Source organism: Microcebus murinus, chromosome 11 (genome assembly GCF_040939455.1).
Source record: "Microcebus murinus isolate Inina chromosome 11, M.murinus_Inina_mat1.0, whole genome shotgun sequence".
NCBI classification, from domain to species: Eukaryota; Metazoa; Chordata; class Mammalia; order Primates; family Cheirogaleidae; genus Microcebus; species Microcebus murinus.
Genome location: NC_134114.1, coordinates 54,011,096 through 54,027,480, shown reverse-complemented (window position 1 = coordinate 54,027,480; position 16,385 = coordinate 54,011,096). Strand labels below are relative to the sequence as shown.

The window sequence follows — 16,385 nt, the reverse complement described above, 5'->3', positions numbered from 1 at the left end:
CCAATCTCCAGCATTCTTTTTCTGTACAACTCTCTCCTCTCCAGTACTCTGCCTTGTAAACTCTAGTTTCCTTTGTCTCTTTGGACTCTCACCTCCATTTCATTTCAGGAAGTTTTAACAGGCTCCTCTGGGGTTCCCTGCCTTTGCTGTACAGCTTGGAAACTCCCAAGACAACGAGCTGAAACAATTATAGAGCTTTGTTTCCTGACTCTGAGGATTACTGTCCTTTGTTACCCCATAGCCAGTGTGTTGAAAACCATTGTTTCTTATATTTTATCCAGTTTTGTAGTTTCATGCTAGAAAGCCCCTGTTATTCTATCTTGACCAGAAGCAGAAATCCATATTGCTCTTACAGTACTTAATTTTATCTAAATTAAATAGGCTTAAAATTCTTTATATTTGATACACTTTAAGTATTTGGTTCTTTAATGTGTAATTGTTTTCTCTAGAAAAAAAAAGGCAGTTGAACTTCTACCTCTCCTTTGTTAAAAAAAAATACCCTTTTTAATCAAATTAAACATTATGTATCAGCTTTCTTTTGCTTGCAGATAGCCCTTTAAACAAAAATAAGATACAAACAGAATTCAATTCCTTGTTTATCTTTAAATGACCCATACCAATAGTGTATGGTATTTGACGGACAAAAGTGATGATGGTAGAAGTTGGGATATAATGATAACCAGGTCGTATAGAGGATTTGAAAAATAATTTTAGACAGCAGACTGAATCTTTTCTATTAGATGTTTGAATAAATAGAAACTGTAGACGAATATATTAGTTTACTAGGCCTGCCAAAACAAAGTACCACAGACTGGGTGGCTTAAACAACAAATTTATTGTCTCACAGTTCGGAGATTAGGCCGTCAGCAGAGTTGGTTTCTTCTGAGTGCCATGAGGGAAAGATCTGTTCCAAGCCTCTCTCCTTGGCTTATAAATGGCTATCTTCTTCCTGTGTTTTCACATCATCATCTCTCTGTATGTATCTGTGTCCAAATTTCCTCTCCTTATGAGGGCACTAGTCATATCAGATCAGAGCCCATCTTTAATGACCTCATTTTAACTTAATCACCTCTTACAAACCCTGTCTCCAAATAACAATCTCGTTCTGAGGTACTAGGGATTAGGAATTTAACATACGAATTTGGCAGGGGGAGGGAAGGATACAATTCAGCCCATAACAACTGGTTTCCCTACAAATGCTATCTACAAAATACTGATGTTTTTAAGAATACATGCTGGGTAAAGGTGAAATGAGGACAAGGACTATAATTCCTACTTTGGCAGATCAGAATTGCTGACCTGAATCTAAGGATTTCTGTGGATGTACTTTCATTAAATTATCAAAACAAAGTTTATGACTTGAAGTATTTTAAGAATCACTATTCATCATTGTGTGTGTCATTGAAATGATAATCCCAACCTCTCCTTTTATTTTAGGTATTCACTATTTTTATAGAAAATGTTTTTTCAGAATTGCTAATTAGTCAGTCTTAACCTGAGCGCCCAACACCACCACTCCCACAGATGCTTCAGTAAGATTTAATTAACACTTTAGGTCTGGGTACTGTGGGGATTGCAGAAGTAGGAGATATTACCTCTTACCTAAACATATTGTTCGATTTTAAAAATAAGACATATGTACCCCATTAAAAGTAAAGTTTCTCCTAATCTTGCTCTTCTATTCATTGTTAGTTTAATGACTTGAAATAGTTTTACATTTCTCAGCCTCTGTTTCCTCAACTATAAAATGGATGTTATATCTAGCACATGTGTTTGTGAAAATTAAATGATAATATATATGTTAGCAGTGTGCATAATAGCAAAAACTCAATAAAAAATAGCTGCTGTTATTAATGTAGTTAATTTGTATTGTTACAAGGGTAAGGGAAAGCAGGAATGTGCAAGATCCAAAGGTAGAGTTTAGCATAATAGATTTGAGTGTTGGTAAGAGAGACCAGTCCAATGAGAATGGAGGATTTATATGAAGGTGGCAGTTTCAAACCATGTCAGATATTCCTAAGAGTTCCTTAAAGTTGCCTCAAGGATGTACAAACAGTTCTTTTTGTTCGTTATTTTTACATTGCTCACTGAAAACACAGAGAAACAGTTCTTGGAAAACAAAGGGGGAAGGCCACTCTGTTAACCAGAATAGATCTTATTTTCATCAGTTTTCCATATTGAGCTAAAACAAACAAACAAAAAGTCTGAAAATCCCTATTTGATGCTAATAGAATGAGGTAAAGAATATTGAACACAAGAACAGTTGGAATTGAATGTAACAAATAATTCTCATATTGCTAATTTGGAATGTTACTGTTTAGGCAAAAACAGTTGAAATTAATATCTTAAGAAGATTAATCATTATAGATCATAATAACATAGATTAGAATGGAGAGAAACTTAAGAAAGAAGAAAATTATGTGGTAAGCCATTGTAATAAGCTAAGAATCAGTGAAGGAGCCTTTGGATCAAGCATGAAGAATAGAGAGGAAATCCATAAGAGGAAAGTCACCGTGATTAATTTTATAATATTTTATATTATTTACCATGTACTATGTTAAATATTTTAATTATCGGATGTAATTTTACAATAGGCTATTATGTAGGTATTAATATTAAACCATTTTTACAGATGAGAGCCTGCACAGAAAGAAGCTAAGTAGGAATGTTTGCACACCTTGTTTATGGAGCTTCTTTTAGATATGTTGAGTTTTAGTATTAGACATTTATTTGGAGAAATCCTATAGGAGATATGAGCCTAGTGCTAGTAACACTAACAAGTTACATGAAAATAATTTAGGGATTCTTTAGCATAAAATAGTTTAGATTCGTAACAGTGGATAAATTCCTGTGGAGTAGAAGGACAAATATCTAAGGAAGGAGACTTGAAGGATGCCTACAGCTAAAGAACAAAAGGAAATTTGATTAAAAAAAAAAAAACATAAAACAGAGTCATGGTTAGAAGATGGGAGATTTATCAAGAATGTTCAGTCTTGACAAGTAGAAATTTCACTGGAAGCATGAGCAATATCAGATATAGCATAGAGGTCAAAAGGTCAAGGAAGAGATGGGGACTAACCATAGAAATAGATTTTTTAATTAAAAGATATCCTTTGAAAAAGCATTTCTATGTCTGTTTGGAGGTGGAGGTTATTGTGAGGGGGTAGTTTGAGAGCAAGATTAAATTTGCTGGTGGCTAAGAAATATTTGGGTGGTGAAAAAATAGTTATCTGGTTGATAATTGTAATTGTCTGGGGAAAGCTTTAAAATAAATAATTGTATCATACCCTCACCCTAGTCCTATTGAATCAGAATATTGAGGGATTGGGAGAAGAAATAGAGCTTAGGGTTATATTCTTTAAAAGTTCCCTGATATGTAGATAACCTTTCTGGTAGAAGTAGAAGCCAACATTATAAACAAGCCTTTGGAAGGCAGAAGGAAAGATCAGCAAAAATGGAAAATCAAATAGTATATAGAGGGCTTTTGAGTTTTCAAAGAAAACACATCCTTCAAATTGTGAAAATAAATAAAATCTAGAATAAATATAATGAAGTATCTGTTGCTATAGAAAAGAGTACATAAAGGTAGAAGTGAAGGGAGAGGGTAGCAGACTGCTTTAGTTTTTCATTGAGAACATGCAAAAAAGTAGGGAAATTTGAAAAGACTCTGGGAAGTAAGGATCTTAATATACTTGAAGGTCGTCATTGTGGGATTATGCCAGGGAACTAATGTAGAGAGAGTTGCTGTTTAACTTCAACTGATAATAATGCATGGCTTTTATATTATTGACTTCCATGAAGAATAGTATTGTACAAAAATCCCTCCTTAGTGGTAATTAGGTTTTTTTTTTTGTTTTTTTTTATTGAGACAGAATCTCACTTTGTTGCCCAGGCTAGAATGCCATAGCATCAGCCTAGCTCACAGCAACCTCAAATTCCTGGGCTCAAGCGATCCTCCTGCCTTATCCTCCCAAGTAGCTGGGACTACAGGCATCTGCCACCAAGGCCGGCTAATTTTTTATGTATATTTTTAGTTGTCCAGCTAATTTCTTTCTGTTTTTTTTTTTTTAGTAGAGATGGGATCTCCCTCTTGCTCAGGCTGTTCTTGAACTCCTGAGCTCAAATGATCTGCCCGCGTTGGCCTCCCAACCGTGAGCCACCATGCCAGGCCTAGTTTTTTTTAAAATCATGATTTCTATTAACTAGATAAGAGAGAAATGAACTTTTTTTTTTAATGGGATGAGTCTTTGTATATAGAGCCTTTTTTACCAGTTCTAAAGTTCAACAAGGTATAGGGACAAACTTGGATGTATGATCTAGAAACAAGTAGTTTGTAGGCTTGCTTGGAAATTACAAGATTGAGAATGTGTATCGTGGATGATGAAGAAAATATAGAAGTAGGTAACCAAAGAGTTAAGGATAAGAAAGTGAATCTTTAGTAACTCAAAGTAGATACTAATGAGGTATCTACTTTGAGTACTTACCTCATTAGTGTCTACTTTTGAGTAAAGGCCACTCTGTAGTATTTAAGAGCAGATAATCAGGGTAGTATTAAGTCAAGGTCAGGATCTTGTTTGGTGATCAATACAGGCTGACTATCCCTTATCTAAAATGCTTGGGACCAGAAGTATTTTGGATTTCACATTTTTTCAGATTGGGGAGTATTTGCATTATACTTACATTTGTATTATACTTAGAGGTTCAGCATCTTTTTCTTTTAGACTTCAGATTTTCATATTAGGGATACTCAACCTAAACTGATTTAAAAACAATGCACTATGTTAATGGATTTCTTAGAATTGACCATATTTGCAAATGATTGCAGAGGACGTGGAGATCCATACGATCTGGGAAAGTGATTAATTTTGGGACTAAGGTGTCTACAGAGGCTTCAGTATTGATACTGAAATCTGTAGGAATGATGAAAGTAGAAAAGAAAAATATCAACTGAATACTGATGTCACAGCCACTTAGAAATAAGTATAAGCTGTTAGATAATAGGTTACAATTTGAAAAAGTTATTATTAAATGAGTAGCAAAATTTTCACATGATGAAAAAATGAAATAGTCTGGTAATTAGAAAATGGCAGTACAGATTTCCATGATGATTCCTGTCATTTACTCAGGGGACAGAATAAGGTATCAAATTGGGCTCTACATCCATAGGAGAGCTAATGTGTATGAGATTTTCCGTATAGAGCCAAGGTACTCCTGAGGTAAAGAGATTACAGGTAAGGCCACGCGCAGTGGCTCACGCCTGTAATCCTAGCACTCTTGGGAGGCCAAGGCATGTGGATCCTTTGAGCTCAGGAGTTCAAGACCAGCTTGAGCAAGAGTGAGACCCTATCTCTACTAAAAAGTTAGAAAGAAATTAGCTGGACAGCTAAAAATATATATTGAAAAAATTAGCCAGGCATGGTGGCGCATGCCTGTAGGGTGTACATGGCGCATGTACCCAGGAGGGTGGCTGAGGCAGTAGGATTGCTTGAGCCCAGGAGTTTGACATTGTTGTGAGCTAGGCTGTCACAATGGTACTCTATCACGGGCAACAGAATGAGACTGTCTCAAAAGAAAAAAAAAAAAATACAGGTAATAAGTAAGATATTAGTTTAGAATGAATATTCCCTCTGTAAAAAGGAAATTCCTCAAAAGATAATAAAACAAAGAAGCCACAAAAGGCTTGATAAATGCAGAAATAAGGTTGGGTTCTGAGGTTCAGAAATTTGCATTGAGTGGAATACATAGTACAGAGGATTAAAGTATTTTAGGCAGTAGAAAAAGGGATAGTACAGGGTGTCCCAGAAGTCACCATACATAGGTAAAATGTATATTTTGTAAATAAAGGTGTAAAATAATGTCCCATTTTCCGAAACTATGTATAGTAACTTTTGGGACACCCTGTACTTAGAAGAAAGAGATATGCAAAAGGAATTTGAGCAGTTAAAAGGGATGTCCAGGCATAGAAACACACTGAAAAGAATGAAAATTGATATCACATCTGCAAGTCATTATCTTTTCCTTGCATATCCAGAAATAGTAGATTTAAGTTTTAAGAACTACTATCCAGAAATAGTAGATTTAAGACAATCTAAGATATCCTCTGCATAGAAGGTTCCTTGTACAGTCCTGCTCAGCCCTTCTAGACCACTGCATAAAGTTATGAAATAGCACCAAGGGTGGCATTAGGAAGGAAATGGACCCAAGGAAGGGGATAGGAAGACTAACGGGTAAAATAATTCATAACTGAGTAACCTTCCCTTAAATAAATAAGAATGGATATAGTTTTAAAATAATGTATATAAAGACATGCCACAGCATATATTTATTGAGCATACCATGAGTACCAGTGGAAAAAAAGATGAGTAAGATGGTGTACTCACAGAATCCTGAGTAAATTAACTCAGTTGAACAACATAAGAATAAGCTGATTAATTTCTACTCTTTTTCATCCTGATTTCTTTAAATGTATTTTATTTAGTCGTAGAAGATGATGAAGATGACTTTCCTACAACACGTTCTGATGGAGACTTCTTGCATAATACCAATGGCAATAAAGAAAAGTGTAAGTAATATGTTTTTTCCCTCAGCTGGATAAAGTATACTTTCTGAAATTATATAATAACTCACAGAATAATTACCTAATTGAACAATTTTTTTTAAAGCAGAACTGCTGGAATCCAAGTGAAAATATTTTCTAAGAAAAGACATGTAGGTAAATTCACATTCTGATGTTATGTAATAATGGTAACTTTTACATATGGATATCCAGCTGCAGCAGCATCATTTGTTAAAAAGATGATTTTTCCCCATTGAATCGTCTTGGCACCATTGTGAAAAATGGATTGACTGTGAATGTAAGGATTTTATTTCTGGACATGTTAGGTAGATAGCAAGGAATTCCAGATCTCCTAGGGATGAGGGTGGGTGTCGTTGCTTTGGGGCAATTGCCCCACCTGGGAAGAAGGACAAGGGTGGGCTGCAGGCCTCCATCTTGGTCCTGCTCCACCCTGATCTCCTGGTTGACTGCCATACATGGGGTGGAGGGAATACCTAATGAATCTGCCAGTCATAACTTAGTGTGCCAGCTGTGTAAGGACACAGAGGACTCTGTAGCCCAGGCGTCCTCAAACTATGGCCTGAAGGCCACTTGCTGCCCGTCTGGCCCGCAGGGTGTTTTTGCCTCAGCTGCCTGTCTTTGCCGCAGCTGCCTATCCTGCTTAGCAGCCCACTCGTCCTGGGCCCACTCTCCAATGATGTGAGGGACAGTGAACTGGCCCCCTGTTTAAAAAGTTTGAGGACCCCTGCTCTAGCCCATGGGCCAAGTAGAACAAGTACCATAGAATACAAAATTGAACTAGAACAACCCACATGTGTAATTAAGGCTCAGGTCATGTGACTCCCAACTGTCCAATCAAAGTGGTTCTCTGGTGACATCTGAGCCACTAGGGAGGTCCCAATCCAGGCACTTAAAACAAGAGGCAGACCATAACCAAGTCCCTTTTTTTGCACCTTTCTTTTTGCTCTCCTTTTGCTGCTACATTGGGTCTGGTTGTCATGATAGGGAAAAACCCCCACCCAGGGCCCCATGGCTGAACTCACTGCTGATTGGATTCATATGAAGCCTATGGCTGATCCTACTGATGATAGGGAAAAGCCCCTACCGGAGGGCCCTGAGGCAAAATACACTACATGTGAAAACTTACTGGTGATCTAATTAGGTAATAGTTGATTGGTTGTGTAAATGTATAAGACTAGGGAAAAATAAGGAAGCGTTGCTCAGAATTTGGTGGTATGTCCCTCTGAGCCTGCCAGTGAAATAAAAGCTGATTCTCTGACCCTCTGTGTGCTGCTCTGTTCTTTCCCTGATCAATCGCTGGTTATCTGCTGTAACAGTCATCTGTGGCATGCATATCATGTTCGATAAACCTGTATCTTGTTGTTGCCCTATAATCCTATATTTCTGTCCAGAAACTTCAATTTCATGCTTGCCTAACTTTGGTGTGTCTGGTCATGCTTCGGCCATGGGCATGCCAAGAACCAACATTTCAGACTAAAACCTGACAGACTAACATTTCTATTCACTTGATCTATATGTCTTTATTTAGAAAGAAAATATGATTTGTTTTGTTTTTTAAAAAATTCTAAAAATATATATTAATGCATTAAAATAACAATAGTAAACTCATTACTTGTGAACATGAATAACATTTTTTGAGAAAAATACTATATTTTATAAAAAATAGTGAGAAGACTGCCATTGTTTTACATTTTGAAAATCTCATTAGTATTTGGCTTCACAGAAGACAGCTAACTTCTCTCATATGCTTCTACATTCAATTTGTTTATATTTATATATATTGTCTTGGTTGACATTTATGAAGTAAATCCAAATACAGATAGGTAATTAGAATAAACAAGAGTATTTTAAGAGCCTTTAAGATATTTTTGGATATTCTTTGATACCATTCCAAAGCTCAAGTGGTAATTTCTTAAAAGTCAGTTGTAATGTAGAATCTGAAGCTATATTAATGAACTTTTCATTTTCTGTTAAATTTAAATCCTTTCATCTACTTTGAACTTGAGTCATCCTGCCTTTATATGGGTTAGTGGAATATTCTTTAGAATTCCATTTTTATTTATGTATAGTATTGTTGAGTGTATTTTTTATATAGCATTTTTAATGATTGCTCTAGGTATCATTATTTTACATATAACTTATGGTCACTTTTCCAGTTTGAAATCTTCCCTCCCTTTTTTTCCTCTTTAAACACAAACTTTATTTATGTTTTTATTTTATTTCAATAGATTTAGAAGTACAGGTGGTTTTTGGTTTCATGAATGAATTGTATAGTGGTAAAGTCTGGGCTTTTAGTGTACCCATTACCCAAACAGTGTACATTGTACACAATAGGTAATTTTTTTAATCTCTCATTCCTCCCTCTGCTTCCCCCCTTTTGTATCTCCAGTGTCCCTTAAACCATTCTGTATAACCTACGTTACCTATAGCTTAGCTCCCACTTATAATTTAATAACATAGTATTTGGTTTTCCATTCCTGAATTACTTCACTTAGGATGGTCTCTAGTTGCATACAAATTGCTGCAAAAGATATTATTTCATTCTTTTTAGGGCTAAGTAGTATTCCATAGTGTATATATATACCACATTTTCTTTATCTACTCATCAGTTGATGGGAGAAAATAAAAGTTTTTAAAAAGCTTTATTTATATATAATTAACGTACTATTTAGGTATTAATATATAGACATAAAGTATACAATTTGATAAGTTTGGATATTTTCGTGAAGCTATCAACACAGCCGAGATAATTAACATGTCTGTCACCCTCCAAACTTTCCTCCATCGCCTTTGTCATCCCTCTCTCCCCCCATTCCCAAACAACCACTGATATATTTTCTGTCACTGTAGATTAGTTTGCAGAATTCACTATGAATGGAGAATTCACTATGAATGGAGCCGTGGAATATATTCTTTTATGCTGGCTTCTTTCTTCGTTTGAGATTCATCATTATTGTTACCTGTATCTCTAGTTGATTTCTTCTCATTGCTGAGGAGAATATCCATTGTTTAGATATTCTATAATTTGTTTATCCATTCATTTGTTGGTAGACATTTCGGCTGTTTATAATTTTGGCTTTTGCAAATAAAACTTCTGTGAACATTCTTGTACATGTCTTTGCATGAAAATGTATTTTATTTCTTTTGGGTAAATACCTGGGAATGGAATAGCTGAATTATATGGTAGATGTGTGTTTAACTTTTAAAGAAACTGCCAAACTGTTTTGCACCAGTCATATATGAGAGTTTCAGTTCTTCACATCCCCACCAACATTTAGTATAGTCAGACTTTTAAAATTTCAGTCATTCTAACAGGTGTGTAGTAGTGTCCCATTGTGGTTTTAATTTGCATTTCACTTTTTTTTGATGAAGTATGTTTATATCTTTTGCCTGTTTTTTTAAATTGTTTTTTTTATTTAATTCAAAAGCTAACCATGAATTAAAATTATAAAGTTTAAACATAAAAACCATTTAAATAAGTGCATTGGCCCTAGACTTAAATTAGGATATTTGTTTTTTAATTTTATATTACTTTATTAGATTCTATAGTTTATCTTCATATATTTTTAGATTTGTAGGTTTCTCAAAATGTAAGGTAGTTCTTGCCATAATTTGGTCCTGCTCTAAGTTATCACAATACTGTTGTTAAAGTATTATTCCTCCTACCACTTGATTCATTGGGTGCTGCACAGCAAATAGATTTCAGGAAATAGAATCTAGAAAAAATGATTTGAAAGTACATATGCTGCCACATAGCTCATAGAACTTGGATGGGAGATTTTTCAATGTTGGCCCACAGGAGGAAAATTATAATCCAAAAACATGATTTGACTTGCTAGTTTTCTGAACATACTCTAACCTTAAATTGTGATGAAGAATTATTTCTTAGAAGATTTTCTATGAATAACTTTCTTTTTCAGTATTTCCACATGTAACACCAAAAGGAATTAATGGTATAGACTTTAAAGGGGAAGCGATAACTTTCAAAGCAACAACTGCTGGAATCCTTGCAACACTTTCTCATTGTATTGAACTAATGGTTAAACGTGAGGACAGCTGGCAGAAGAGACTGGATAAGGTAAGACTAGTTTTTCTTCCTTTTAAAAATAATCATATTTTATTTAAGTGTTATGTATAGATTGGATATTTTAATCAAACTAACTTCTTAGGGAAGAATCTTCTAGTGGGTCAGTAGAAGTAGCAGGTGATACTACTATTCCTCTGAAACTTTATTGGCATCTTAAACTCATTTTCCTAATAAGATTCACCACTTATTTCTTCAGTTACTCTACAATATGCTTTCTTGATAAAATTTACTATAAAAATTTTTATGATGATATTAGTAATGCTTTGGGATAGGAATGTTGAACCATTTAACATTACTCATCTTTATTGAGTGATATATGAAACTGCATTTAAGTTCTATGAACTAATTTAAACTCCAATTTATAAAGTTAAACATTTACTTATTACATTCATAGCCATCTATTTTTTTCCATGGTCATTGTGATATCATTTAACATACATTATGTTGTTTGATTAAACATTTACCCCATGTCCACATTTTCCCACCTTTGTTTAAACTGTAGCACTGATAATAATATTACAATGTGAATCTTTAGTTTCTAGTGTGAAGTATGGCTCAGTGAATTTGTTTAGTAGGAAAACTTCTGCGTATAATTCAACTTTAGAAAAATAGTAAAATGGTAGAACTGGAACTGAAACATACCTTAGAGAATCTAGTTTCAGTACATCACCATCATTTTATAGAAGGAGGAACGAAGGCCCAGAGAGTTATCCAAATGTATTGGGGGCAAGGTTGGAGGAATTTTCTCTATTCTGATATATCAGCTGTGGATACCAGGCTAGACATCTGCCAAAATCTTATTAATTATAAGTTATATTGTTTGCAATGTTTGAAGGTCTATCAATTTGAGCAGGACACTAAGGAAAGCAATGCCATCATTGGTGTAATAGCAGAATGGCCACAGAATTTGAATAACAGTATATGTTTAAGAAGGTCCCCAATGTTTTAGAAGAAAGGAGAACTGTTCAGAATTCTCAAGTGCAGGTGAGAGTAAGCCATATTGACTAGCAATATGTCATCTTTAAAACAGGCAATGAAAATGTCCTTTTAAGGTATAGACATTTCATTATCATCCTGGAACAAAGCTATTACATCTTCTAAGATTTTGACTTGTATACTCAATGTGGATCAAGTTGAATTATTAGAAGAATCCCTGTCCACACAAAAAATAATGTAGCGAAAATCAGGACTACTTTTAAAATCCATTAGACTAATGGTTTAAGAATATCATTCAATTTGTCCAGACTTAGCTTATTTACAACTTTTGGGCAACTTTTTCTCTCCTATCTTTTTTCTTCACTAGTGGATCACATTCTTCAGTCATATACTCTAACCACACTGCCTCAAAAAATATTCATTAAAAATTTTTTAGAAACTTTTACCTTATGTAACATGACTTCCTCATCTTTTCAGCATTGAATAGGGTGGTGAATTTTTGATTGCTTTTGTCTTTGTTAATCGTATTAATTCTCATTCTTTATTGGGTAGCAAGTAGAACAAACCAAAGGATCTGTGAAAAAACTACTTTTGTTGTTTCTCTATGCAAGAGTTTTTAACCAAAGAACAGCCAGAAAAGATGGCAGTATTAATTGTAATCTGGAAACTACTGTGTTTTGTAGTCATCTTATGGGTCTGTCTGATGACAAACCTTATTCACCTTTTCCATTATAATTTTTTCTCAAGGTTGAAATAACAATCCTAGTTACATATTACATGAGATGTAAGTGTGTATGTATGTGCATATATGTGTATATTTGTTGATAAACTCTAAGGACTTTCTAGTTTTCTTCAGTGAGTGTGTGTGTGTGTGTGTGTGTGTGTGTGTGTGTGTGTGTGTGTATACTCCACATATACACATACATATATATACACACTCAATAAAGATTAGAAAGTTTTTGAATGCAGAAAGTTGTTTATCAATAAATATTCTTTGGCCGGGCGCGGTGGCTCACGCCTGTAATCCTAGCTCTCTGGGAGGCCGAGGCAGGTGGATTGCTCGAGGTCAGGAGTTCGAAACCAGCCTGAGCAAGAGCGAGACCCCGTCTCTACTATAAAATAGAAGGAAATTAATTGGCCAACTAATATATATACAAAAAATTAGCCGGGCATGGTGGCGAATGCCTGTAGTCCCAGCTACTTGGGAGGCTGAGGCAGGAGGATTGCTTGAGCCAGGAGTTTGAGGTTGCTGTGAGCTAGGCTGACGCCACGGCACTCACTCTAGCCTGGGCAACAAAGTGAGACTCTGTCTCAAAAAAAAAAAAATAAATAAATAAATATTCTTTCAGGTCATTCATAGAATTGGGAGAGAAAGTACAATACTGTTGTTTCATTGAATTTATTTCATTCAGGAAGTATTTGCATGCCTGCTGTGTGCTTGGCTCTAAGCTAGGAATGAGGAAACAGTAACGAGCAGGATATAGTCCCTCAAAGGAGCTTAAAATCTAATGAGCAATTAAATAGGTGGTAATAATAACAACTATTTAATTGTAGAGTTGTTTATATTATACTTTTATGTAAATTTATGTCAGTTCTAGCATTCTTTCAGCTAGTTATTTCATGGTGATAATTTTTCTTGGTTATCTGTGTAATAATAGTCCCTTCTACTATAGAAGAAGTATACTTAATTGTTAGCCAATTATGTGCTGGAAAGCCAAAAGTTCTATGGTTAAACAATTTTAATTAACAGTGTTCATAAGAAAATCTATTCATTGAAGAAAAGTTTGCTTATATTAATAGATTCACAGGTGTGTAATTTTGCATGCTTTTTCACTTACCCATAAGTCCTTTTGATATTATTGCTGTGTTGTGCATCTTTGTTTACTTTTTAAAATTAAAGTATCCATACAGTGGAGTGTACTGATCTTATGTATACTACTTGATTTTTTTTTTACATATGTATACACCCCTGTGACCCCACTCAGATCAAGATATATAACTTTGCTAGTACTCTGTAAGTTTCCTTCATGCCTCTTCCTAGTCCATACCATAACACCACCCCAATAGATGACCATAGTTATATCATTATAGATTAGTTTGCATGTTCTTGAATACCATATAGATGGAATTATACAGTATACTCTTGTGTCTGGCTTTCTTTTTTCCTCAATTTTGACTGTAAGGTTCATTCATGTTCTTACATTTAGTGGTAAGTTTATTTTTATTGCTATATAGTATTTCATTATGTGATGAATTTTCATTGTATACTTTAATCTGTGTATCCATGTTCCTATCAATGGACATTTAGATTGTTTTCATTTTTTGACTATTAGGGATGAAACTACTGTGAAAATTCCCAAAAATATTTTTACATACATTTTTCTTGGTCACGTACCTGGGAGTAGAATTGTTGGTTCATAGGGTATGTGATTAGCTTTAATAGATAGTAGCAAGTAATTTTCCAAAGTGGTTATATTAATTTATATTCCCACTAGCGATAGATGAGAATTCCAGTTGCTTTTCACTCTTGACAGCACTTGATATTGTTAGGTATGCTCATGTGGATTTTTTGGGGTTTTGGTTATTTTTTAAAGGAAACATTTCCTGAGATTTTACTGGTTTATAGCAACTATATATCCATTTATCTCTCTTTTTTTTTCCTTAAGAGGGTCTTGCTATGTTGCCTAGGCCTGTAGTGCAGTGGCTATCATCAACACACTATAGCCTTGAACTCCTGACCTCAAGCAATCCTCCCACCTCAGCCTCCTGAGTAACTGGGATTACAGGCACCAGTTTATGTTTTTGTTTTTAATTTTAGTCATTCTGGCAAGTCTATAGTTCCCATTTTCTCTTTTTTTTTTTTTTTTTTTTTTTATATATAAAACTGAACTGTAACCATTTTCTCTTGAGTACACAAAAATTAATTACTGAAATCTTTGGGTCTGATAAACTAATTCATTGATTTGCACTAGCTTTAATTCAAACATGGTATTTAGAAGTAGTTTGCTTTGTGTGAGTTTAGTGTGGATTTTAATTTAGCCATGTACCACATAATGAGGTTTCTGTCAATGACAGACTGCATATACAACTATAGTCCCATAAGATTACGAAGGAGCTGAAAAATTGCTACCACATGGTGGTGTCTTGATGATCTTGACACTGTGTAGACCTGGGCTAATGTGTGTGTTTATGTCTTAATTTTTAACCAAAAAAGCTTAAAAATAATAAGGAAAAAAACTTAAAACCTTTTAAAAATAGAAAAAGCTTATAAAATGAGGATATGAAAAAAGAAAATATTTTTGTACCACTGTACAATGTTTGTATTTTAAGCCAAGTCTTATTACAAAAGAGTCAGAAAGTTAAAAAAAATTAAAAAGTTTATAAAGTTAAAAAATTATAATAAACTAAGGTTAATTTATTATTGACGAAAGAAAACAAATTTTATAAATTTAGTGTAGCCTAAGTGTACAATGTTTAAGAAGTCTAGAGTAGTGTACAGTAATGTGCTAGGCCTTCACATGCACTCACCACTCACTGACTCAGAGCAACTTCCAGTCCTGCAAGCTCCATTCATAAGTGCCCTATACAGATGTACCATTTCTATATTTAGATATGTTTAGATTCATTAATACTTACTGTGTTACAATTGCCTACACTATTCTGTAGTACAGAACATGCTATATAAGTTCGTAGTCTAGGAGTAATAGGCTGTGCCATATAACCTAGGTGTGTAGTAGGCTATACCATCTAGGTTTGTGTAAGTACCCTTTGTGTTGTCACAAGGATGAAATCATCAAACAACACATTTCTCAGAATGTATCTCCCTGGTGAAATGAAATATGACTCTAAGCTTGTGTGACTTTCATCAGCATACCTCAGATCACAAGCATAATCTGTTCTCTTATGCTTTTTGATGATCACACTCTTCAGAATAGTGTTTTGGGGAAAAGGGGGAACTAAGAAGAGCTATTTACATTTCCCATAGCTAGGGTGACCATGCATCCTGGTTTAACGAGGGCAGTCCCTGATTCAGCAAAATTATTACTAACAATTCCCTTTCACTTTCAGAAGTGTTGTTTAAAACACCTACTACTGGAACTAAGCAAATCAGTCTTTGAGAAAATGAAATTTGGACAAGCTTAAAAGAAAGAAAGAAAAAGCCAGACAAGACTGTATTTTAAGTGAGGGAATAAAGGCTTTAGGTTCTTCAAAAGCTTGCTGGCTTCAGTATCAGATTTGACCAAGTGTACCTTGTTGTCGTGGAAATAGGTTTGAGATTGGGCCAGCCTTTGTTACTTTAGGTGTTAACCTTGGGTCTTTTAACCTTTTAGTGCCAAAAGTCCTGTCTATACAAGGAGAGAGTGTGAAAGTAGATATCTAAAGTCTTTTTTCAGCTCTAAAGTGTTAGGGCAATATTTGACTTAAGACAGCAGTGAAAACAGTGTAGGAAATTTTTCTTACTTGGATTATCTTTTTAGCATTCATTGATTCTACCTATTAATTGGGTTCTTTTTTTCTGACATCCATTACTTGTTATTTTTATTCATACCAAAATAAATATAGCTCTTACTGGAGTAACAAAATACAGGAATATTAAATAGGTGTTTCTCTGGTGCTAGTTTATCTTTTTTTAAAAAGTATATAATTTAGACACCTTGGCAGTTAACCATTTAAAATACCTAACCTACCTATAAGGTGATCTTTGTGGTGATTTAAATGGCTGTTTGTATTATATATGTAACATTATATAGCTCAGACAAAAGTGTGTTGTTGTGCAGAATAATA

At 34.5% G+C, this 16,385-nt stretch overlaps 1 protein-coding gene across 3 annotated transcripts in view; it reads left to right on the top strand.

Moving 5' to 3' along the window:
- Window positions 1-16,385, top strand: part of CERT1 (ceramide transporter 1) — a 121,336-nt gene that overhangs the window by 71,216 nt on the left and 33,735 nt on the right. For all 3 annotated transcript variants that reach the window (XM_076008124.1, XM_012783856.3, XM_012783845.3), the window contains exons 6-7: window positions 6,479-6,562; window positions 10,498-10,655. In XM_076008124.1, coding sequence (XP_075864239.1) covers window positions 6,479-6,562; window positions 10,498-10,655 — 242 coding nt within the window. The remainder of the gene's footprint in view (window positions 1-6,478; window positions 6,563-10,497; window positions 10,656-16,385) is intronic.